The 25,637-nt window shown below is 47.3% G+C and overlaps 2 protein-coding genes across 2 annotated transcripts in view; one reads left to right on the top strand and one right to left on the bottom strand.

Moving 5' to 3' along the window:
* The window catches only part of FCHSD1 (FCH and double SH3 domains 1), a 151,580-nt gene extending 137,659 nt beyond the window's left edge, over positions 1-13,921 (top strand). The window contains exon 20 of the mRNA XM_030213572.1: positions 12,205-13,921. Within this exon, the coding sequence (XP_030069432.1) occupies positions 12,205-12,273 (69 nt within the window). The 3' untranslated portion in view covers positions 12,274-13,921. The remainder of the gene's footprint in view (positions 1-12,204) is intronic.
* Positions 13,922-23,819: 9,898 nt separating this feature from the next.
* RELL2 (RELT like 2) overlaps positions 23,820-25,637 on the bottom strand; it is a 42,421-nt gene continuing 40,603 nt past the window's right edge. Inside the window, 1 exon segment of the mRNA XM_030212773.1 lies at positions 23,820-24,254. The gene's annotated coding sequence lies outside the window, so the exon portion shown is untranslated.

Here is a 25,637-nt window from a genome sequence, read left to right as displayed (position 1 = left end):
TGTAGAACTCCCAATTATTTTAATGTTAAGCATGCGTGTGACCATTGCACTGACAGTCCTTGGGTAAGAGCTATATACCAGGGTTCTCTGTGAGAATCCTGCATACCTGGTCCCAGAATCTGTCCACTAGGTGTAGCCGTGAGTGATGACCATTAGGGATGTAAACTCATTAGCATGCATTTGGGGGTCCTTTTACAAAGGCACGCTGCAAAATGGTTTGCGGTAGTGTAAGCGCGGGTTTCAGGCGTGCGCCGATCCATTTTTTAGCATGCCTGTAAAAAAAGGCCTTCTATTATTGTTGTCAAAAATGGACATGCGTCAAAATGAAAATTGCCGCGTGTCCATTTTGGGTCTGAGAGCTTACTGTCAGCCATTGACCTAGTGGTAAAGACTTGTGCGGTAGCTGGGTGTTAATGACCTATGCATGCCAAATGCCATTTGGCGCGTGTCTGTTATGCGCGCCCAAAAATAAAAAATATTTTTCAGATGCACGTCCAAAAATGAAATTATCACAAAAGCCACGTGGTAGTCGGGCGGTAACTCCATTTTGGCGCATGTTGGGCACGTGTAGACGCTTACGCGGCTTAGTAAAAGGACCCCTTGGTTTGTTAGCACACCTTTAAAATATTGAGTCCATGCAAAATCAAATTTCACATGCATTGACTTTACATGTTAACTTAAAAATTAACACTCATAAAAAGGTTTTAGCATACGTCAAAAATTTATTAATATGAACATCTGAAATGAAGTGAAAAAAAATCTGAAAATTGAGGAGAAGTTGGAAAGTGAAATGAACAAAACCTTCCATTCACATCTCTGACTGTCACTTCCTCCTAATGGGAACTGTGTCCCCTCCTTCTGCAGCGTCCCAGCAGGCTTAAGGATTGAAGCAGGGGCTTTCTGCATAGTACTGCACAGCACTGCCACTGAGCACTGAGCCTACTCCTCAGTAGTTTTCTGAAAACTTGTCAGTTCATTTTAGCTGCTAACTGAATTATTATTGCTTCCTAATTTTTGTTCAGCTATAACAAATTCTTAGGAGAAATATAATTCTCCGAGGACAAGCAGGCTGCTTGTTCTCACTGATGGGTGACGTCCACGGCAGCCCCTCCAATCGGAAACTTCACTAGCAAAGTCCTTTGCTAGCCCTCGCGCGCCCGCGCGCACCGCGCATGCGCGGCCGTCTTCCCGCCCGAAACCGGCTCGAGCCGGCCAGTCTTCTTTTGTCCGCACTCGGTACAGTCGTATTTCGCCGTGTCGGGCCCCGGAAAGTTGACCTCGCGCGTCCAAATTGTTTTTTGAGCGTGTTTTTTTCTTCGGAAAAGCTTTTCTAAAGTCAGGAAGTGCTCCGGAAACCCTCCACCGGGTTTCGTGTCAATCCTCCCCGTACTTCCAGCTTTTTGCCCCGGTAAGTTTTCTTTCGTCGTCGGGGTAGGCCTCTTTTCGGCCTCGGTCGAGATTTTTCTCCCTCTAAATTTTGGTGCTTCAATTTTCGCCATTTCGGCTTTTGATTTCGCCGGCGTGATTTTTCCGCCCATGACATCGAAGCCTTCCAGCGGCTTCAAGAAGTGCACCCAGTGCGCCCGGGTTATCTCGCTCACTGATCGACACTCGTCGTGTCTTCAGTGTCTGGGGGCCGAGCACCGCCCTCAGAACTGCAGTCTGTGTTCCCTGCTTCAAAGGCGGACTCAGGTAGCGAGACTAGCTCAGTGGAACGTGTTGTTCTCGGGCTCTTCGTCGGCATCGGCACCGGGATCTTCGAGTGCATCGACGTCGTCAGCGTCCAGACCATCTTCCTCGGCCGCCCCGGCATCGAGTGCATCGAGGCATCGGGCCTCTGCATCGGCGCCGAGACATCGGATAGCTGCATCGACGTCGGTGGTACCAGGACCTCGTCTGCTGATGTCGTCGGACGGTGGTGCATCGGGTGGAGTGCAGGTGAGGGCTGTCCATTCCCCTGCTGGTGGCGGTGAGCCCTCGGGTGGGTCTCCTCCTACCCTGAGGGCTCCTGCGGTACAGCCCCCCCGAGATCGACCCTCTTCGGTCTCGGCCCCGAGGAAGCGACGGGTGGATTCGACGTCCTCCTCGTCGGTGCCGGGGAGCTCCGGTGACATGCTTCGGAAGAAATCGAAGAAGCATCGACACCGGTCCCCTCCCCGCGTCGGCACCGAGAGCTCTGGGTCGCCGAGGGAGTCGGCACCCAGCAGGCATCGGCACCGAGAGGACCGCTCACCCTCTCTGTTCAGGAGGTGTCGATGCGCTCCGCTCTGGACAGCCCGGAACAGCCTCCACGCCCGGAACAGGTACTGACGTCGACGCCTGCATCGACCTCCATGCCTTTCTCTGCAGCCGCTCTGAACGAGAGCCTCCGGGCCGTTCTCCCAGAGATTCTGGGGGAGCTGTTGCGCCCTACCCCTCCGGTACCGGCGGTGCTTGCGCCTCCGGTACCGTCGAGCGTGGCGCTGGCTGGCCCATCGCCCGGGGTGAGGTCCCCGACGTTGGTACCGCGTGCGGTGCCGACTGCGGCCACCTCCCAGGAGGGCTCCCCGACTACGTCGGCGGAGGGAGCTTCGCCGATGCGGGCGAGGGAGTCTACCTCTCGACGCCTCCATCGTGGACGTGGCTCCACGGAGTCGAGCCGGGCCCGGTTGCAGACGCAGGTCCGTGAACTTGTGTCTGACACCGAGGGTGAGGCCTCGTGGGAAGAAGAAGAGGATCCCAGATATTTCTCTGACGAGGAGTCTGAGGGTCTTCCTTCTGATCCCACTCCCTCTCCTGAGAGACAGCTTTCTCCTCCCGAGAGTCTGTCTTTTGCTTCCTTTGTCCGGGAGATGTCTACGGCCATCCCCTTCCCGGTGGTTGTGGAGGACGAGCCCAGGGCTGAAATGTTTGAGCTCCTGGACTATCCTTCTCCACCTAAGGAAGCGTCCACTGTTCCCTTGCATCATGTCCTAAAAAAGACATTGCTTGCGAACTGGACGAAACCTCTAACTAATCCCCACATCCCCAAGAAGATCGAGTCCCAGTACCGGATCCATGGGGACCCAGAGCTGATGCGCACCCAGTTGCCTCACGACTCTGGAGTTGTGGATCTGGCCCTAAAGAAGGCTAAGAGTTCTAGAGAGCATGCTTCGGCGCCCCCGGGCAAAGACTCTAGAACCTTAGACTCCTTTGGGAGGAAGGCCTACCATTCCTCTATGCTCGTGGCCAAAATTCAGTCTTACCAGCTCTACACGAGCATACACATGCGGAATAATGTGCGGCAGTTGGCGGGCTTGGTTGATGCTCTTCCCCCTGAGCAAGCCAAGCCTTTTCAGGAGGTGGTCAGGCAGCTGAAGGCGTGCAGAAAATTCCTGGCCAGAGGAGTTTATGACACTTTTGATGTTGCGTCCAGGGCCGCTGCTCAAGGTGTGGTGATGCGCAGGCTCTCATGGCTGCGTGCCGCCGACCTGGAGAATAGACTCCAGCAGCGGATTGCGGACTCGCCTTGCCGGGCGGACAACATTTTTGGCGAAAAAGTCGAACAGGTGGTAGAGTCTCTCCACCAGCGGGACACCGCATTCGACAAATTCGCCCGCCGGCAGCCTTCAGCTTCTACCTCTACAGGTAGACGATTTTTCGGGGGAAGGAAGACTGTTCCCTATACTTCTGGCAAGCGTAGGTACAATCCTCCTTCCCGACAGCCTGCGGCCCAGGCTAAGCCCCAGCGCGCTCGCTCTCGTCAGCAGCGTGCGACTCAGCAAGGCCCCGCGGCTCCCCAGCAAAAGCAAGGGGCGAGCTTTTGACTGGCTCCAGCAGAGCATAGCCGACATCCAAGTGTCAGTGCCGGGCGACCTGCCAGTCGGAGGGAGGTTGAAAGCTTTTCACCAAAGGTGGCCTCTCATAACCTCCGACCAGTGGGTTCTCCAAATAGTCCGGCAAGGATACACCCTCAATTTGGCCTCAAAACCTCCAAATTGTCCACCGGGAGCTCAGTCTTACAGCTTGCAGCACAAGCAGGTACTTGCAGAGGAACTCTCCGCCCTTCTCAGCGCCAATGCGGTCGAGCCCGTGCCATCCGGGCAAGAAGGGCTGGGATTCTATTCCAGGTACTTCCTTGTGGAAAAGAAAACAGGGGGGATGCGTCCCATCCTAGACCTAAGGGCCCTGAACAAATATCTCGTAAAAGAAAAGTTCAGGATGCTTTCCCTGGGCACCCTTCTCCCCATGATTCAGCAAAACGATTGGCTATGCTCTCTGGACTTGAAGGATGCCTATACACACATCCCGATACTGCCAGCTCACAGACAGTATCTGCGATTTCAGCTGGGCACACGCCACTTCCAGTACTGTGTGCTACCCTTTGGGCTCGCCTCTGCGCCCAGGGTGTTCACAAAGTGCCTAGCTGTGGTAGCAGCGGCGCTTCGCAGGCTGGGGGTGCACGTGTTCCCATATCTCGACGATTGGCTGGTGAAGAACACATCCGAGGCAGGAGCCCTGCAGTCCATGCAGATGACTATTCGCCTCCTGGAGCTACTGGGGTTTGTGATAAATTACCCAAAGTCCCATCTTCTCCCAGTGCAGAAACTCGAATTCATCGGAGCCCTGCTGGATTCTCGGACGGCTCGCGCCTATCTCCCAGAGACGAGAGCCAACAACTTGTTGTCCCTCGCCTCGCGGGTGCGAGCGTCCCAGCAGGTCACAGCTCGGCAGATGTTGAGATTGCTGGGCCACATGGCCTCCACAGTTCATGTGACTCCCATGGCCCGCCTTCACATGAGATCTGCTCAATGGACCCTAGCCTCCCAGTGGTATCAGGCCGCTGGGGGTCTAGAGGACGTGATCCACCTGTCCACGAGTTTTCTCGAATCCCTGTTTTGGTGGACGATTTGCTCCAATTTGACTCTGGGACGTCCCTTCCAAATTCCTCAGCCACAAAAAGTGCTGACCACGGATGCGTCTCTCCTGGGATGGGGAGCTCATGTCGATGGGCTTCACACCCAAGGAAGTTGGTCCCTCCAAGAACGCGATCTACAGATCAATCTTCTGGAGTTGCGAGCGATCTGGAACGCTCTGAAGGCTTTCAGAGATCAGCTGTCCCACCAAATTATCCAAATTCAGACAGACAATCAGGTTGCCATGTACTATGTCAACAAGCAGGGGGGCACCGGATCTCGCCCCCTGTGTCAGGAAGCCGTCAGCATGTGGCTCTGGGCTCGCCGTCAGGGCATGGTGCTCCAAGCCACATATCTGGCAGGCGTAAACAACAGTCTGGCCGACAGGTTGAGCAGGATTATGCAACCTCACGAGTGGTCGCTCAATTCCCGTGTGGTGCGACAGATCTTTCAGGCGTGGGGCACCCCCCTGGTGGATCTCTTCGCATCTCAAGTGAACCACAAGGTCCCTCAGTTCTGTTCCAGGCTTCAGGCCCACGGCAGACTGGCGTCGGATGCCTTCCTCCTGGATTGGGGGGAAGGTCTGCTGTATGCTTATCCTCCCATACCTCTGGTGGGGAAGACTTTGTTGAAACTCAAGCAAGACCGAGGCACCATGATTCTGATTGCTCCCTTTTGGCCGCGTCAGATCTGGTTCCCTCTTCTTCTGGAGTTATCCTCCGAAGAACCGTGGAGATTGGAGTGTTTTCCGACCCTCATCACGCAGGACGACGGGGCTCTTCTGCATCCCAACCTCCAGTCCCTGGCTCTCACGGCCTGGATGTTGAGGGCGTAGACTTTGCCTCTTTGGGTCTGCCAGAGGGTGTCTCCCGCATCTTGCTTGCTTCCAGGAAAGACTCCACTAAGAGAAGTTACTTCTTTCATTGGAGGAGGTTTGCCGTCTGGTGTGACAGTAAGGCCCTAGATCCTCGCTCTTGTCCTACACAGACCCTGCTTGAATACCTTCTGCACTTGTCTGAGTCTGGTCTGAAGACCAACTCCGTAAGGGTTCAACTTAGTGCAATCAGTGCATACCATTACCAAGTGGAAGGTAAGCCGATCTCAGGACAGCCTTTAGTTGTTCGCTTCATGAGAGGTTTGCTTTTGTCAAAGCCCCCTGTCAAGCCTCCTACAGTGTCATGGGATCTCAATGTCGTTCTCACCCAGCTGATGAAACCTCCTTTTGAGCCACTGAATTCCTGCCATCTGAAGTACTTGACCTGGAAGGTCATTTTCTTGGTGGCAGTTACTTCAGCTCGTAGAGTCAGTGAGCTTCAGGCCCTGGTAGCCCAGGCCCCTTACACCAAATTTCTTCACAACAGAGTAGTCCTCCGCACTCACCCTAAGTTTCTGCCAAAGGTCGTGTCGGAGTTCCATCTGAACCAGTCAATTGTCTTGCCAACATTCTTTCCCCGTCCTCATTCCTGCCCTGCTGAACGTCAGCTGCACACATTGGACTGCAAGAGAGCATTGGCCTTCTACCTGGAGCGGACACAGCCCACCAGACAGTCCGCCCAATTGTTTGTTTCTTTTGACCCCAATAGGAGGGGAGTGGCTGTAGGGAAACGCACCATATCCAATTGGCTAGCAGATTGCATTTCCTTCACTTACGCCCAGGCGGGGCTGGCTCTTGAGGGTCATGTCACGGCTCATAATGTTAGAGCCATGGCTGCGTCGGTAGCCCACTTGAAGTCAGCCTCCATTGAAGAAATTTGCAAAGCTGCGACGTGGTCATCTGTCCACACATTCACATCTCATTACTGCCTGCAGCAGGATACCCGACGTGACAGTCGGTTCGGGCAGTCAGTTCTTCAGAACCTGTTTGGGCTTTAGGATCCAACCCCACCCCCCGAGGGCCCTGTTTGTTCTGTTCCAGGCTACACTCTCAGTTAGTTGGTAAATTTTTTAGGTCAATCTCAGTTATGTCCTCGCCGTTGCGAGGCCCAATTGACCAATGTTGTTGTTTTGAGTGAGCCTGGGGGCTAGGGATACCCCATCAGTGAGAACAAGCAGCCTGCTTGTCCTCGGAGAAAGCGAATGCTACATACCTGTAGAAGGTATTCTCCGAGGACAGCAGGCTGATTGTTCTCACAAACCCGCCCGCCTCCCCGTTGGAGTTGTGTCTTCCCTTGAAGTGTATTGTCTTGCTACATACTGGACTGGCCGGCTCGAGCCGGTTTCGGGCGGGAAGACGGCCGCGCATGCGCGGTGCGCGCGAGGGCTAGCAAAGGACTTTGCTAGTGAAGTTTCCGATTGGAGGGGCTGCCGTGGACGTCACCCATCAGTGAGAACAATCAGCCTGCTGTCCTCGGAGAATACCTTCTACAGGTATGTAGCATTCGCTATGTTTAAAGACTATTTAAAGGCTTCATGCACACACTCCACTCAGTTTAAATCAAGCCACCGCAATATTGATTCTGATCAGACGTTTAGGCATTGTGCTGATACATCAAAACATGAATGAACAAAATTAGGCATACATGCAACTATACTAGCAAGCTGGGACAGTTCAACTCCAGGAGGACTGCCTGGAGAAGCACTGATACAACAGGAATTAACATCAGTGTTTTCTTCAGTAGTTTTCCAGTGGCACACTGCTTTACTTTACTTTACCATTATTCTTATAGGGGCCCTTTTACTAAGCTGCGTAGGCATCTACACATGTCCAACACGCGTCAATTTTGAACTACTGCCCAGCTACTGCGTGGCCCAGACGGTAATTTCATTTTTTATGCGCGTCCACTACATGTGCTGGCAAATATATTTTATTTTCCAGCGCATGGGTAGTAATCGGCATTTTATGTACGTTGACTATTACTGCCCAGTTAACGCGCGACACCTTACCGCTAAGCGGATGGGTGGCGGTAAGGTCTCAGACCCAAAATGGACGCGTGCCAATTTCATTCAGTTCAATTCCCACTGCAGCTCCTTGTGACTCTAGGCAAGTCACTTAACCCTCCATTGCACCAGGTACAAATAAGTACCAGTACCTGTATGTACTGTCAGGCTTATTTTCGAAAGAGAAGGACACCCATCTTTCGACACAAATTGGAAGATGGGTGTCCTTCTCACATGTTCGCCCAAATCGGCATAACCGAAAGCCGATTTTGGGCGTCCCCAGCTGCTTTCCGACACGGGGACAACCAAAGTTGCCGGGGTGTGTCAGAGGCGTGATGAAGGCAGGACTTGGGCGTGCCTAACAAATGGGCGTCCTCGACCCATAATGGGAAAAAAGGGCGTCCCTGACGAGCACTTGGATGACTTTACCTGGTCTTGTTTTTCTTATGACCAAGGCAGAAAAAGGTGCCGGAACTGACTAGATGACCACCGGAGGGAATCGGGGATGACCTCCCCTTACTCCCCTAGTGGTCACTAACCCCCTCCCATCCTCAAAAAACATCTTTAAAATTATTTTGTGCCAGCCTCTATACCAGCCTCAAATGTCATACTCAGGCCCATTGCAGCAGTATGCAGGTCCCTGGAGCAGTTTTAGTGGGTGCAGTGCACTTCAGGCAGGCAGACCCAGGCCCATTTCCCCCCCCCCCCCCATCTGTTACACGTGGTGGTAAATGTGAGCCCTCCAAAACCCACAACAAACCCACTGTACCCACATCTAGGTCCCCACCTTCATCTGTAAGGGCTATGGTAGTGGTGTACAGTTGTGGGTAGTGGGTTTTTGGGGGGGGGGGTTGGGGGGGGCTCAGCACACAAGGTAAGGGAGCTATGTACCTGGGATCAATTTCTGAAGTCCACTGCAGTGCCCCCTAGGGTGCCCGGTTGGTGTCCTGGCATGTCAGGGGGATCAGTGCACTACGAATGCTAGCTCCTCCCATGACCAAAGGTCTTGGATTTGGTCGTTTCTGAGATGGGCATCCTTGGTTTCCATTATCGCCGAAAATCAGAAATGACCAAGTCTAGGGATGACCATCTCTAAGGATGACCTAAATTTCCAGATTTGTGCGTCCCCGACCATATTATCGAAACGAAAGTTGGACGCCCATCTTGTTTTGATAATACGGGTTTCCCCGCCCCTTCGCCGGGATGTTTTGCGAGGATGTCCTCAGGAAAACGTGGGCGTTCCTTTCGATTATGCCCCTCCACGTAAACCACTTTGAATGCAGTTGCAAAAACCAAAGAAAGGCAGTATATCAAGTCCCATTTCCCTTCCCTATTTGATATTCTACATGGAATGTTGCTAGTGGAGGAGTAGCCTAGTGGTTAGTGTAGCAGACTTTGATCCTGAAGAACTGGGTTCAATTTCCACTGCAGCTCCTTGTGACTATGGGCAAGTCACTTAACCCTCCATTGCCCCGGGTACAAATAAGTGTCTGTATATACTATGTAAACTGCTTTGAATGTAGTTGCAAAAATCACAGAAAGGCAGTATATCAAGTCCCATTTCCCTCCTCCCCCACCCAGTATTAAACTTTAAACTACTAACTTGAAAGCAGTAGGCTGCAATATATTTCTAATTTTCCACAGTTTTTTCATTAGATGGAAAGTTTTCTGACAGATTTATTTGAGGTTCAAGCAAGAGTGTATTTGATATTAATACTCCTAAGATCTTCAAATTAGATTTGAATTTAAAATATGGATTACTAAGCTTCAATATGTTATCATTCCATATATCTGTAGTCTGCCCAATCATTAAAAATGGTAGTTTTGTCTGTAACATAGTAACGTAGTAGATGACGGCAGATAAAGACCTATGTAGTCCATCCAGTCTGCCCAACAAGATAAACTCATAGCATAAGGTATGATGTGATCCTACATTTGCATACTTGATCTTGGATTTGTCCTTGACATTTTCAGGGCACAGCCTGTAGAAGTCTGCCCTGCACTAGCTTTGTTTTGCTACTGAAGCTATCACCAAAGCCCAACTCCAGCCCGTCTGAATCTGTCCAGCCACGATCACGGCACAGACCACAAAAGTGTGCCCAGTGCTGGCTTTGCTTCTCTATTACTGGTGTTGCAATCTAATTACCACTAAGCTTTTTTGGTTTCAAGCCTTCCATTCAGGATTTCTATGTGTTTGTCCCATGCATTTTTGAATTCCATTATATATTCACCTCCATCACCTCCTGCGGGATGGCATCCCAGGCATCTACCACACTCTCCGTGAAAAAGTACTTCTGATGTTATTCTTTGGTCCGCCCTCCTGAAATCTAAATTCTTGTCTTGTAGTTCTACCACCTTCCTGTCTCTGGAAAAGATTTGTTTGTATATTAATACCTTTCAAATACTTGAATGTCTGTATCATATCACCCCATCTCTCCTTTCCTCCAGAGTATATATCTGTGTTCAATTTTAAACTATGAGAAATAATCCAAGATTTCAATAAAGTTATACAGTCTGAAATCTGTTTTGATACTCTATCTGCAGACTGAAGTATTGACAGAAATACTGTAATATCTTCAGTATAACTGAATACTGGCAAACAAGTCAGGGAACAGGGTGATTTCCTAGGCTGCCTTATGCGGGCACTGTTAGTTTCACTCAGCATAAGGGCTATACACCTGCATCAAGTGTAAAACTCTACGCCTATGCGATGCTGTCTGCCGTAGAAGCATAGCTTATACTTACATCTCCAGAGATGCCAAGTTATTCCAGGCTGGAGATTTTGGAACAGTCCAGGTGCATTATGGGACTTGCAACACGGATTTCAATGGGCACAATCAAGCGCTACAAATCTCACAGTTCTTTGGGATGTAAGCTCAAAACCAGGACTGACCAAAACTCTCCAGCCTTGAACTAGGTAAATTGGCATCTCTGTATCTCTCACAGCCCCCACATGACAGCCAGAGGAATTGCACAGGTAAATGGCCAGATAGGACTTGGCCATAAGGTTTTCTTTTATTTTCGAGAAAGGATGCTTAAAAAGTGCAGAAATCCTAGGAGTAAAATAAAACCAAATATCTGAAAAGTGATCTAAGAATAAAATTGTAAAAAAAATAGGAACTGGACAACTGTTTTCACGCTTAATACTGACTGTATCCCTCAGACATTGGTACATGCTAATGAGAATTTGCAGTCTTGCTGGTTTGAAAGCCTTGTGAATTTCCCAGTGACTGGAACGTTATGCAGCCTCTTAATGACTAATATACAATGAATTAAAAAGATTTCAGCAATTTACTAACTGTGAGATGTTGTTTAAATGGAAGTGCTTGCCAAGAACTGTGTATCTGAAATATTTTGCCATGCCTGTGAGGAAAAGCAGATGCTACATTCATCACACTATCCAAATCCAAAGATTTTTTTCTTTTTTGTTTAAATCATTTTTATTGACAACCAAATATTCATACAGTATAATCCCGAGTTTTAGGCAGTCAAACATTTTGAAGCTACAAATACCCAAACCAAATACAGTTTCCCCATCCCTCCCTCCTCCCCCTCCCCAACCACCTGAACCCCAAGGGAAATAACTATCATATGATGCAGTGTCCTGTAGAATGAGAGAGGTCCCAAGTCTTCAGATGTTCCATGCACATCTGGGTGATTATGATGTCTTTGCCTGATCTGAACATTTTCCTTTGTCTCCACGGCCTTTGCGACACCAACACAGACACTCTTCCTGGTATCATTTCCATCTATGTAAAGATAACGTATTATTGTTTTATTTGGTATTGTAATTTATAGTTATAATTGTATTTTATAGCCTATTTGGTTTTGTTATGTTTATTCTTTAGTTTATCATGTTTAAAATAATCTGGTTTTTCTTTCAATTGCATTCTGTAAACCACCTCAAATGTTTTCTGATTTCACAGTATATCAAACATAAAATAAACTTTAAACTTAAATTTAGGTGTTGGTTCCTTGAGAGTACAAAAAAAGCATTTAGCAGTGTTTTAGCAGTGCAGGTGCCATTGCTAGGTACCTTTGTCCAGTGGAATAAAATACATAACATTTGTGCAACTAAGGAGTTAGCACAGAAAAAGAACAAAAACAGAGTGGAAGGTTCAAGACAAGCAAAGGGAGGGGGTGAAAGTGCTGTGGCCAGAAGGATGCTAGGCTGCGTAGAGAGGGGCATAGGCGGTAATATATTAAGGGGAAGGCTGTGGGACTGGTGCAAACAGTATGTATCAGTTGCTGCTTACTGCAGGCGAAGATCTGCTATTTACAAGGTATGTAAGAGGGACAGTTGTTGGGAGTTTTTGGCTAGTAGGGCTTGGGGATCCCTGCCAGCCACTTCATAGGTGTGTTGCTATTGGGTGGGCCTGAGCTTAAAGTGGGTGGGCCTGCTTCTGTCAGTTCTTTTTCTAAACTGATTTTCTCTCTCACCGTGTCTTTTTAGCTCCGAGCTCCTCCTCCACCTCCTACTAGACAGGCAGAAGACAATGAGGAACACTATGAGCTCTCCTAGAATTCTACAGATCTTCACAGCAGATATCATGTATCTTGCATGGACCAAGCACAGTAGCAAGAAACCTTCCATTGCCCAGCTATGAAGATGGGTTTAGGAATGCCAACTGGCCTAGCAACAACGTTTTATGGCATCTCTATGATATAACATTGATGTGACTATTTCAGGCCACCTCAGGATCTGTCCTCCTATGGAACTTCTTTAATGTGCCAGGAATCTCCACATATCAGCAAAGAAGTCTAGTACATTCTGCTTAGTTCAGAATGGGTCAATATATTGGTCACTGAGACTCTTAGCCTTTGTGGGAAGGTAGAGGATTCTACTAATGTCATATTGTTAGGGAACCTCATATAAGTAATTGTAAATAGTGCTGGATTAAAGAAGGGGAAATTAGTCTATGTTGGTAGAGTCTGACCTAATACAGTATTGCATAAGCTATAAGTTCTGCTCATGCTGGAGAGCGCACATGCTGCTATCATTTGAAAGAAGGCTGGAATTTTCCATGTTTGCAGTAGTCCTGTGTGTACTGTAAAATAAACGTGGTTTACTTACACATGCTCCCGATTTAGAGTCAGCGTAAGGCTTGAGCCAGGTAAGGCATCAAAGCGCAAGGGCTCCAAAAGCTTGCCTCACTATTTCATGCTTCACAGGGATGAGAGCATGCTCTGCTCCTCAGTGCTTTACAACCCCTTGAGCCAGTCTTGTTCTGATTTCTTAACCTCTCCCCCCTTCCCCATCACTTTTCATATCCCATATTTCTCTCTCTTGCCCTTTGTTTTAGCTTCCTTCTGCTCACTTTCCCATTCAGTTTGTCTTTATTTTGTTTTCTCTTTGTCACCTTATTCAGTGTATCCCTTAGTCCTGACTAGCAATGCACTGTCTGTAGACTTAAAGTAAGAAAGCATTCTCTTCTAAGACACTGAAGCCTGTTCACTACAGGTTTCTTTCCATTTAATGTCTATGAAGACAACATTACATAGGGCCTACAGGTGGGTTTAACTGCTGCTTTGTTCATTCTGTTGGTAAAATTACCATTCATGAAAACAATTGGGTTTTGTGCTTGCTGGAAATCATCTCTCCCACCTCCCCCTCAGGCACACACGTGTGGGGCAGCATTTTCTTGTTTCCTTTCAAAAACACAGAATTGCTTACAAAATGCAAGATTATAGCCAACCACAGTGGGATGAATACAAAGGCTGAAAAATGCTGGATCTGCTGGGAGCTGAACTGCAGCTGTTAGGCTCCATCTTTGAGAGGAATAGCAGGCCATCTCAGGAAATGCTTTTAGTGTGTGAGGAATTTGCCCCATTTAATGAGCCACCTTCCAGCTTTGGCCCTAGGATGGATCCTTTCCTTTCAACTTGTGTATCTTACAGAGGGATGTGAGCACCAACTGCCATGACTGTTCTGTGGTTCACATTTGTTTTGTAAAACCTTTGTTTTAAAAGTTTTTACAGATTTAAGCCGAAAAAATGTAATGTACTATACATTGCCTAGCAAGGCTGTCATCTGTACCAAATGCTTATGTGGTCAAGCTGAGCTAAGTTAAATAAAGAAATATCATGTAAAGTTTTTTTTTTTCCAGAATTGAAGTGTTAATGGATAATAGTTTTATTTATAGTAAAATAAATCAAAATTCTGCACTAAATTGCTGTAGGTGTTATATTAAATGATGCAGTTTTATATTCTTTATTATTGTCACGTCCGTGGCCGTGACCACCTTCAGACTTACCCTGTTTCTGGGAGTCAGTGTCTGTGCTGGCTTCTGCTTGTCTCTGTGTCTGTGTTTGTCTTAGGTTCTCTCTGGCTCTGTGTGCTGATTGCCCTACTGAACCTCACCTGTGTGGGCTATGCCTCTTCCAAGATGGCTGCCGCCTCTTCGTCTCTGCCAGTATCCAAGATGGCTCCCGCTGTTACTTTCTATGGGATGCCTGCTCTGAGTGTCAAGCCTCTGTTTGGTTGCAAGGTGATTGCTGCAGCTGTAGCTCTGGTGTTGAGGGCTTTATTAATCACTTGGAGATTACAGTCCTGGCCTTTGCATCTCATCTAATCTTATCTAAAGGTCCTGCTGTATAGAGTGCTCTGTACACAGTTTCAGTGTTTGCTCTGAGTGAGTTTCTATGTTTGTGTATACTAGCTAGCTTAGGCACCGTGTGGCTTGTAGCCTGTGTATAGCTTTGCTAGTGTTCTATGTTTGTTCAGACTAGCTAGCTTAGGCACCGTCTGGCTTGGTGCCTGTGCATAGCTCTCCTAGTTCTCTGTGTTTGTTTCCAGTGTATGACTAGTTAGCTTAGGCACCGTCTGGCTTGTTGCCTGTGCATAGCTCTACTAGTTCTCTGTGTTTGTTTCCAGTGTATGACTAGTTAGCTTAGGCACCGTCTGGCTTATTGCCTGTGCATAGCTCTACTAGTTCTCTGTGTTTGTTTCCAGTGTATGACTAGTTAGCTTAGGCACCGTCTGGCTTGTAGCCTGTGCATAGCTCTGCTAGTTCTCTGTGTTTGTTTCCAGTGTATGACTAGTTAGCTTAGGCACCGTCTGGCTTGTAGCCTGTGCATAGCTCTGCTAGTTCTCTGTGTTTGTTTCCAGTAATAGACTAGCCAGCTTAGGCACCGTCTGGCTTGTAGCCTGTGCATAGCTCTGCTAGTTCTCTGTGTTTGTTTCCAGTGATAGACTAGCCAGCTTAGGCACCGTCTGGCTTGTAGCCTGTGCATAGCTCTGCTAGTTCTCTGTGTTTGTTTCCAGTGATAGACTAGCCAGCTTAGGCACCGTCTGGCTTGTAGCCTGTGCATAGCTCTGCTAGTTCTCTGTGTTTGTTTCCAGTGATAGACTAGCCAGCTTAGGCACCGTCTGGCTTGTAGCCTGTGCATAGCTCTGCTAGTTCTCTGTGTTTGTTTCCAGTGATAGACTAGCCAGCTTAGGCACCATGTGGCTTGTAGCCTGTGCATAGCTCTGCTAGTTCTCTGTGTTTGTTTCCAGTGATAGACTAGCCAGCTTAGGCACCGGGTGGCTTGTAGCCTGTGCATAGCTCTGCTAGTTCTCTGTGTTTGTTTCCAGTGATAGACTAGCCAGCTTAGGCACCGGGTGGCTTGTAGCCTGTGCATAGCTCTGCTAGTTCTCTGTGTTTGTTTCCAGTGATAGACTAGCCAGCTTAGGCACCGGGTGGCTTGTAGCCTGTGCATAGCTCTACTAGTTCACTGTGGTTATTCCTAGGGTTAGACTGGCCGCCCTTGCTAGTCACTATTCCAAGACTGTGTTTGTTCCTAGTGTTAGACTAGCCGCCCTTGCTAGTCCCTATCCCAAGACTGTGTTTGTTCCTAGTGTTAGGCTAGCCGTCCTGCTAGCCATCTCCAGAGACAGTGTTGAATCCTGCCGACTGCCAGAACCCGGACAAACCCTGCTTGTCTGCCTTGCCTTCGCCTAGGTGCCAGGGGGCACCCCTGGACCCTCATTCCTGCTGTTCCTGTAAGTCCTACCGGCTGCCAGAACCTGAGGGCTCAACCCGAGGGGGAAGGCAGTCAAGTGTAGGTGAAGCCTAGGTCCAGGGTGTTCCAGTTCCGCGGTTTCCGTTCCAGTGTGTTCCAGTCCAGCGGGTTCCACTCCCGTATGTTTCAGTCCAGTGGGGCCACTCCAGTGTGTCCAGTCCAGTGGGCCCCACTCCAGTGCGCACCCGTCCGGTGCGTTCCAGTTCCGAGTGTTCCGGTGTAGAACTCCAGTCCGGAGTTCCGGTCCAGTCTTATCTCCTCTCTACCTGGAAGGTGATTTTGCCTAAAGGACTCACAAACCCCGCGCTCCCGGGGAAGAAGCCTGAAGGTATGCCAAGGTCCTCGAGAGCGCGTCAAGCGCGAGAGACGCGACAATTATTAATTTGAATTCAGCTGAGTGAGGGAATTCCAGTGCTGGTGATAGGTGGTGGTATTAAAATATTTAGATCAGTGCTTTCTCAACCCAGTCCTCAGAGCACAACCAGCCAGTCGGGTTTTCAAGATATCCACAATAAATGTACATGAGAGATTTGCAACTGAGGAGGCAGTGTATGCAAATTTATCTCATGTAAACTCTTTGTGGATAACCCGAGGACCAGGTTCAGAAGCACTCCTTCAGATGGACACAGTTGAGAAATCGAGACTAAAAATGTCTCCGTTTGAGGGCATTGCCATCTGGAGATTGGCTTGACTTGAGAGAAATGAACATTGTGAACTGTAGAGTGAGGTCCGTATTTGTTCATGAACAGGCTTAGGACAATGTCAAGATCTACAGGCTCTGTTATTGTGAGGGATGTCAACACTTCAGGGAGCCTAGAGTGAAAGAAACATGTAAGTGAGACCCATTTCCATTACATAAATTCCCACTATTCCAGAGCCTGTGGAAACTGTATCCATCAATCAGGAGGAGATAGAGAACTGAAAACTGAGCTGAGACATATCTCTCTTGGCATCCAATCCAGCTTCTCAGTATTTTCTATCTCCAGCAGGTAGATGGAAACACTTTTCAGCCTCTGGTTCTGAATGCTGTGCTCCTGGTCCAGTTGGTTAACTAGTCCCCAGTTGAGCTTTGCGGGTGGCTTGAGGCTGCAGAGTCATTTCTGGCGGTCTTCAAATCCCTGTTTCTGGTCCCTGCAAATTTACTTCCCTCCCGTCACCTCTCCCCTGTTTCCTATGTAACTCTCCTTTTCCAGCACAGCAACCTTTATAAAAAAAAAAAAAAGGAGAAGGAAAGAGGTTTGCTGGACAGCAAGGGAGAGAGCATCAGTCCTCATCCTTTCTCAAGTGTGGTAAAAGTTCTGCAGACTGTGAGCTTGGGGAGAGCAGCCAGCAGTGGTAAGGTCGCGTTCTCGAGGACCTTGGCATCCTGTCAGGTTCTTGAGGGAGGACTGGAGTTCGTGAGCCCTTGGGCCACTGCCGAGGAGCAGCAGCGGCAGGCAAGACCACCTTGGAACTGGATACCCCGAAGAGCAGTACTGGAACTCTGGACTGGAGTAGTACAATGCAGGCAACTAGAACAGACGAAGCAGGAACAGCTTCACCTGCACTTAGCCACCGTTCCTCCGGAGTTGAGCTCCGAAGTGCAGGTGGCCGGCAGGACTTGCAGGATAAGGCAGGAACTGAAGATCCAGAGGACCCACCCTGGGTCTGAGATACACAAGGGAGACCAGACTAGGAACTAAACTCAGACAGTGTGCTGCTGCACAGCCACTAGCAAGACCCAGAAGACAGACCAAGGAACACAAGGCGTACAGAAGCTAGCAGGAGCAAGGGACCTGGCCTAAGAGCATAACACTTACGCAAAAGGCCCTGACTGCAAGCACAGCACTTCCTTATGAAGGCTCTCACTGATGAGTCACCAGCAGCAGGACAGAAGCAGGAAGTACACTGACCCCAAAGAGAGGCTTGACACACATAGGAAGTGAGCCCACAGGAAAGACAAGCAGGAGCCATCTTGGAAGCTGGCACAGAGCCGGTGGCAGCCATCTTAGATGCTGGCTCCCTAGAGAGGCATAGCCCACACAGGTGAGGTCTAGTGAAGCAATCAGGTTCATGCTGGAAGCAGCCAGCACACCAGGACAGAGATAAGACTAACAAAAACACAGACAGAAGCCAGCAGAGCTGCTGACCCCCAGAAAGAAGGTAAGGCTGAGGGTGGTCACGGCCACAGATGTGACAGTAAGTCCAACTAAAGTTTAACTCAGAACCACTTGGAGAGCTGCAAGTTCTACTTGGTGCAAGGAAGGGGTATCAGGCAAGTTCCCACCAGGACAATTCCCACCCACCAATTCCCCATGGGGCAATTCCCACTTAAGGGGACAGTTCCCACCAAAGGACTCTTCCCCCCCCCCCCCCCCCCCCCACCCTGACGCTTCTCACCTTCCCTAGCCTGTAGCTTGTTTCTTGTATCAGGTCCCATAAGTCCTGGCGGTGCTTCTTTTTTTTTTTTTTACGACATCTGAAACAAGGAGGTTAGAGCAGCATATAGATGTACACAGAGGATATATAATAACGGAATAACTTTTCATAGGTAGAATAGTAATTTGTTATAAATCGTAATCAGTGTGTCATTTTGAGAGGTTGAATTAGGTTGAAACCTAGTTTGGGGGGCATGGGGAGGCATTGCCCACCACATGAACTGCATGTCTGGAAGGTGGAAGGGATGTGTAAAAGGTAATGTCACCTAGGGTTAGACAAGATATGATAGCAGTTCAAACATCTTTGAACTCCTTGTTGCATGAGCGTGCGTTTAAATCTCAGATGTATTATAAATTCCAACTTTATAAGTATGGGAATAAAGGGGACAAGATGTTGGCAAGGCTCATAGCACCTAAGTACTCTTCTAAACAGATCTTGACCATTAGGGATGACAAAGGGCAATTACTCCATACCGATAGAGAGATACGAGATGTCTTTCAATCCTTTTTACAGCAACTGTATGATTCGGGGGAAGAGTGTGGTTTCCATGGGGATCTTTATTTAGAAAATATTGTGTTACCCAGTATAAAACAAAAAGTGTGGGCTTTTGAACGCCTCTATAAGCGGTGATGAGGTGAGCTGGGTAATAGGTTGCAGCAAGTAGGGTAAAGCCCCGGGCCCAGATGGACTTAAAGCAGAGTTTTATAAAATGTTGGGGGACTCCATAGTTCCAACGTTGACTAAGGCATTTAATGCTTGGGTGGAGCATGGACGGTTGCCAGAACATCTTAATTTGGCCCAGATTATAGTACTGTCCAAGTCACTGAGGGACCACACTTTGGTGTCATCATATAGACCTATATTTCTTCTTAACCAAGAAGTAAAACTCTTCACAAAAATACTTGCTAACTGGTTGAGACGGGTACTACCAGGTATTATTCATGAAGCACAGGCGGGGTTTGTTCAGGAGCGGTCGGTCGCACGGAATTTAAGATGTATTTTGATGTCCCTGGAACACTTGGAAGCATCTTGCGAATCGTCAATTATGATTAGTTTTGACGCTGAAAATTCCAGGGATGGTTTGTGCGGGCGGTTAATGCATTATACACATCACCCCATGCTAGGATGTGGGTAAATGGGATGTACTCCGAGGATTTTGAGATCCGTCGAGGGACTCGGCAGGGCTGTCCATTATCGCCATTACTTTTTTCATTGTATATGGACCCTTTGATCCGCGATATTTGTTCATGCCCTGCTATTCATGGGGTGCGGTTTGGGACACAGGAATTCAAAGTGTCAGCTTTCGCTGACGACTTGTTAGTAATGCTTACGACACCCTTGGAATCGTTGAGGTCCCTCTTAGAGATATTTAAGGAATTTGGGGCATACTCGGGATTCAAGTTAAATTATGATAAGTCCGAAGCACTAGCTATCACAGCAGATACCCGGAGATCACTACTACTACTTGTCATTTCTATAGCGCTACTAGACGTACGCAGCGCTGTACACTTGAACATGAAGAGACAGTCCCTGCTCGACAGAGCTTACAATCTAATTAGGACAGACAAACAACAGATAAGGGAAAATTAAAGTGAGGATGATATGGGTTCTGAATAAGTGAATAAGGGTTAGGAGTTAAAAGCAGCATCAAAAAGGTGGGCTTTTAGCTTAGATTTGAAGACGGCCAGAGATGGAGTTTGACATACCCTCTCAGGAAGTCTATTCCAGGCATATTGTGCTGCAAGATAAAAGGAACGGAGTCTGGAGTTAGCAGTGACTTGAGGAGAGGGCTAATATGAGCATAATGACACTGGCAGAATATTAGTCGTGCAGCAGAATTTTGAACAGATTGAAGAGGAGAGAGATGGCTAAGTGGGAGACCTGTGAGAAGCAAGTTGCAATAGCCTAAGCGAGAGGTGATAAGAGTGTGGATGAGGGCTCTGGTAGTGTGCTCAGAAAGGAAAGGGCGAATTTTGCTGATATTATAGAGAGAGAAACGACAGGTTTTAGCAGTCTGCTGATTATGTGCGGAGAAGGAGAGGGAGGAGTCGAAGATGGCCCCAAGGTTACGAGCTGATGAGACAGGAAGGATGAGAATGTTATCCACAGAAATAGAGAACGGGGGAAGAGGAGAGGTTGGTTTAGGGGGAAAGATAAGAAGCTCAGTCTTGGTCATAAATTGCTTGTCCATGGCTAATTGCAAATATTCAGTAGCCCTTAACTGGTTAATGCTGCTGAATATTCGCGGATAACACCTGAGCCGAAACTGGCTATTGTGGGCATTTCAGGGATGGAGTTGGCATTTATGTGGTTAAGTGCCAATATTCAGCCCTTAACTATATAAGATAACCACATAAATTGGGCCACGTAAAAAGCAGCCCTGTGAGGTTCTTTTACAAAAGCACGCTAGCATTTTTAGTGCACGCTAAAAAAAAGCATGTGCTAAATGTTAGAGACGCCCTTAAATTTCTATGGGTGTCTCTAGTGTTTAACAGGTGCTAATCGTGCACTAAAAACGTTGGTGCGCCTTTGTAAAAGGACCCCTGTATGTGGTTAAGGGCTGCATATTGCACTTAACTGCATATGTTTTAGTGGGCAACATACAACTGAATATTCAATGTTGGTGCCTGGACATGGCCTGGCATTGATTATCCAGGAATACAGCTAGCAGTGGACATAAAAATGCTGACCACCACCAGCTGAATATCTGCCAGAAAGGGTTCATAGGTTTTACGTGGGGTAGTTGATTGTAAAGACTGGAGTTTGCCCCCACCAGTTAACATTTAAATTTTTGGCCTTTGCATTTTCTCTTCTGCTCTTGAGTAGAGAGGTGTGGTAGCCGTGTTAGTCCACTTTTAAAGGTAATCAATAGAAATAAAACAAAGTAAAACATGGAAAAGAAAATAAGATGATACCTTTTTTATTGAACATAACTTAATACATTTCTTGATTAGCTTTCGAAGGTTGCCCTTCTTCGTCTGCTCTTGAAAGCGTCTCTGCAATTGCTCAGGTTGAGCAATAATCTAAAATACCTCAAGCTCCGAGAATTCCCTGAAATCTGCAACCACATTGTTACAGAGATCCTTTACAATTAGAAACTTTATCACAATTCCTTTTGCCTGCCAACGTCTGGATAATAATAATAATAATGTTTCCACATCTCTATATCAGAAACTCTCTTTAAAAATTGCTGCAAAGTTCATGAGTGAAAATACTTGTCTCAGTGTCAACAGTTCAAAAAGTGCCTGGTATCCTCACTAAGCTGTTGATGTGGGTTCCTATGGGGCATTTGCCAGGTTTAGTAGAAAAGATTTTCTTGAAGAGGGTATAATGAGCAAACTCTCTCCTGAAAGCCTTAATGCTCAAGTATAATTACCTACTGAAAATACATTTCATAGGTTATCAGACGAGTTTGCACCTGGAGAGTTCCCACTGGACAGTTCCCACCCACCAATTTTCCCACAGGACAATCCCCCCCCCCCCCCGCCCCAAGACAATTCCCACTTAAGTAGACAATTCCCACCGACTCCCCCCCCCCCCCCCCGGACATTTCTCACCCTACCTAGCCTGTAGCTTCTTTCTTGTATCAGGTCCCATAAGTCATGGTGAAGGTTAGAGCAGCATATGGATGTACATAGAGCATTGCCCCTCCCCCACATGAACTACACTTTGTTTTTATCTATTTCTTTATTTACTTATTTATGACATTTAGATCCCAGATTAAACATGAATTAGGTTGAAACCTAGTTTGGGGGGGGTGTTGGGGGATTGCCCCCTCCCCCACATGAACATGTCTGGAAGGAGAAAGGCATGTGTAAAAGATAATGTGTGGGGGGGGGGGCTTTGAGTGTGTACTGCCCCCCCCCCCCCAAATGATGTGGAAGAGAAAAGGGAGGTAGATTATTTGTCCTGGTGTGTTTTTTGGGTTATGGGTGGGAATTGTCCTCCCTGATGTGGAGGGAATTGGTTCAGTGGGAATTGTCCAGATGGGAATTGGTGGGTGGGAACTGTACAGGTGGGAACTGACCTAGAACCATTTCATATTTACTCACTGATGCCTAATTGCTGCATAATCAGTGGTCTCACCTGTTCATCCCATGCCAGGAGCAGACAGATACCATGAGAGGCTTCTAATGGAAGAGCTTAAAGTTCTCAAGCACAGAAAAATATGGAGTGCTTGTAGTCCCTTTAAAACATACTGGAAAAAGAGGGCAGAAGAGATCTTCTGAGGCACATTCATTCTCAGGTTCAGAGTGTAAAACTGTCACAGTAGCCCATCACTAAGGTAGTGTTGTGATATTGTAGTAAATATATCTGTGCGTGTTACCTCCAGTAGGGAGTTTTAACTTCGCACATGTTGACATTGTTATTGTTTAAATTAAGGTCTTCTTATTTCACTGTAATTAATAAAGCTGCTGCGTGCCAGGGTTCAGAGGAAGTTAGGAAAGACGTCAGTGGCGTAGCCACAGGTGGGCCTGGGTGGGCCGGGGCCCACCCAATTAGGGATCAGGCCCACCCAACAGTAGCACACGTATAGTGGTAGCAGGTGGGGATCCCAAGCTCTGCCAGCTGAAGACTTCCCCCTGATGATAATGAAAACACTATTCTCCACGATTCCAGCACCTGCGCATGCTCAGTTTTCAGCGCGTGCCTGCTGCAGACTGCTAAGGTGGAAAGAAGCATTTTCCTGCCAGCTGAGATTTTTTTTTTGGTGGTTGGTGAAGGGGAGAACACTCGGTGCCCACCCACTTCTTGCCTAGGCCCACCCAAAATCTGTTGTCTGGCTACACCCCTGAAAGACGTATGATCCTCAGAGCCTCAAAGCCCGATGTTCAGAAAGCTGGTAGGAAAGCACATGCATTTAACTTCAAAGGATGACTCTGCTAATCAAGAGGGCCTTTTACTAAAGCTTAGCTCAAGTTATTTGCAGCAGGGCCCATTTTATTCCTATGGGCTCTGCTGCAGATAACTAGAGCTAAGCTTTAGTAAAAGACCCACCAAATAACTCTTGGTTGTCTCTAATACATACAAGTGGCAATATTTAAACTCTGTGGTCAGTGTTTCTTTTAAACACTAGCCATAGCATTTAGAGTTGAATATTCAGAGATTGTGCACCTGTTAACATCTGGAAATTGGCCATGTCTGCACCATTATCTGGATATGAATCTAGATCATCTTAATATATCTGGATACGGGTGCTGAATGTTGCTGGTCTCTGGATAAGTCCCAGTGCTGCCCCCTAGAATGCCCCAAATTTCCAAGTTTATTATTAATCTTGATATATCGCTTAGGAGAAACATCTATTGAGCAGTTTACATAGAGTGTTAAATAAGAAGTTGATAACATGAAAAGAATTACAATGGAGCTAGGAAAGGAAACACTATTTTGATAGCGCTGGGGCAGTCTGTAGTGATTTTCAGCAGTATTACCCAGATAATCTGTGTATGGTCCCAGTCAGTATTGCTTGTCTGTTTTGCAAATGCTGTTACCCAGATAAGAAGCTTTAAGTACTAGGACCACAATTTCAACATGGATGATCCTGGTAGCTAAATAACCTAATATCCAACAAAACCTAAAGAGATTGGTTTAATAGCATGGATATATTTTAATTGTATTTTATATACATAAAAGGAGGGGAAACTGTAATTGCTTAATATAGAGCAGAAATAGAACATTTTTTACACTGGAAGCCTCATCTGCAAATTCAGGCAGATCCTACCTTTCCAAACGCCATTAACCATTAGCAAAAGCCATTTGTACTGCTGCAGTCCAGAGAGTGAAACCAGCTCTTATTTCTTTCTTCTTGTTGACAGTTTGAAAAAGAGTGAATAAGGCATCAGTAAAACTGAGGATTTTCAGAATCATTCAAGGCAAGTGCTAGTCTATATGAGGAAAAGTTGTATTGCTGTGACCACGGAATAAGGGGGTGAAAGGATGATCCTTTCTGAATGACAGCTTGTGGGATCCCTGGAGCTTCTCATATATAGGGGATGATGAGCAATGAGTAAATCTGCAGAAAATGAAGTTTCCATCACCATTGTTGGAGAATCGTAATTGCCGTGGGGGTCTTGCTTTGTGTCCCTGTGGGAGGAAATAAAACACAAAGTAGACCTCAATCAACTATAGTGAGCAGAGAAGTACAAGGGTTTTCTGCCAGAAAAATGACTAGACCAGTGGTTCCCAAACCTGGTCCTGGAGACACCCCAGCCAGTCAGGTTTTCAGGATATCCACAATGAATGTTTATGAGAGAGATTTGCATGCACTGCCTTCACTGCATGCAAATCCCTCTCATGAATATTCATTGTGGATATCCTGAAAACCTGACTGGCTGGGGTGCCTCCAGGACCAGGTTTGGGAACCACTGGACTAGACCCTATGAGAAAGGGCAGCTCAACAAAGGCCTAATCTACTCAGAAAACCTTGATCTTTGCTGGCAGTTTGTCTTTCTGGAATTCGGGCCTTTTGACAACCAGAAGCTGATTTTATGACTATGCTGCAAACACTCAAAAAGAATACTCAGTATTTCCCTGGAAGACCTGTGTGTTCCAGATGCAGAATCCAAAAATTATGTTCTCCTCCTTTCCCATGAAGAGTCCAAAGAAATTAACCAGTGAATTTTTATTTGGCACTGGTAATATCTTTGGGGTGCCAGAGACAGTTAAAGTTTTTATTAATTGAAACTCTAATCTCTAAGGGCCTCTTTTACTAAGCTGTGTAGGCTCCTATGCACGCTCAACATGTGCCAAATTGAAGTTACCGCCCAGTTACCATGTGGCCCTTGCGGTAATTTCAATTTTTTATTTTCTGGTGTGCGTAGTGGACACAAGTGGCATTTGACGCGCGTAGGTCATTACCGCCCAAATTCTTTACCACTAGGTCTATGGCTGGCGGTAAGGTCTCAGACCCAAAATGGGTGCGTGGCAATTTTGATTTTGCCACATGTCCATTTTCGGAAAAAAAGGCTTTTTTGCAGGTGCGCTGAAAAATGAATCTGCGCGTGCCCAAAACCCGCGCCTACAGTACCACAAGCCATTTTTCAGTGCGCCTTTGTAAAAGGACCCCTTAGTCTCATCCTCATTTCTCAGGAGAACTGATTATATGCTATTATCACCTGCAGATACTCTGAATACTTCCAAGATCTGAGAGAGTTTGGAAAGGAGGTTGCTTCACATCATCAGAGTATTCAGTGCTTGGCACCAGTGCCATCTGAAGTAATGGGGAATAAGAAATAATAGGTACCGGGAGACCTGTGGCTACGGTTAATGTAACTGTTATAACCTTGCTTGCTACAAAGGATGGCCCTGCTATCCTCCTTTCTCCTGTGCTCTGTTGGAACAGTTTGTAAAGTGGTGTACTTGAGGTTTATGAGGTGCCTTCGTAGATAGGTTAATGGAAAAATCTGCACTAAGAATTATTATTATTTCAAAGGTGTAGTTTGTTTTTAATGTTTTGGAGATGTTCTG

The sequence above is a fragment of the Microcaecilia unicolor genome, chromosome 8 (assembly GCF_901765095.1).
Source record: "Microcaecilia unicolor chromosome 8, aMicUni1.1, whole genome shotgun sequence".
Classification (NCBI taxonomy): Eukaryota; Metazoa; Chordata; class Amphibia; order Gymnophiona; family Siphonopidae; genus Microcaecilia; species Microcaecilia unicolor.
This window is presented reverse-complemented; position numbering and strand designations above follow the sequence as displayed.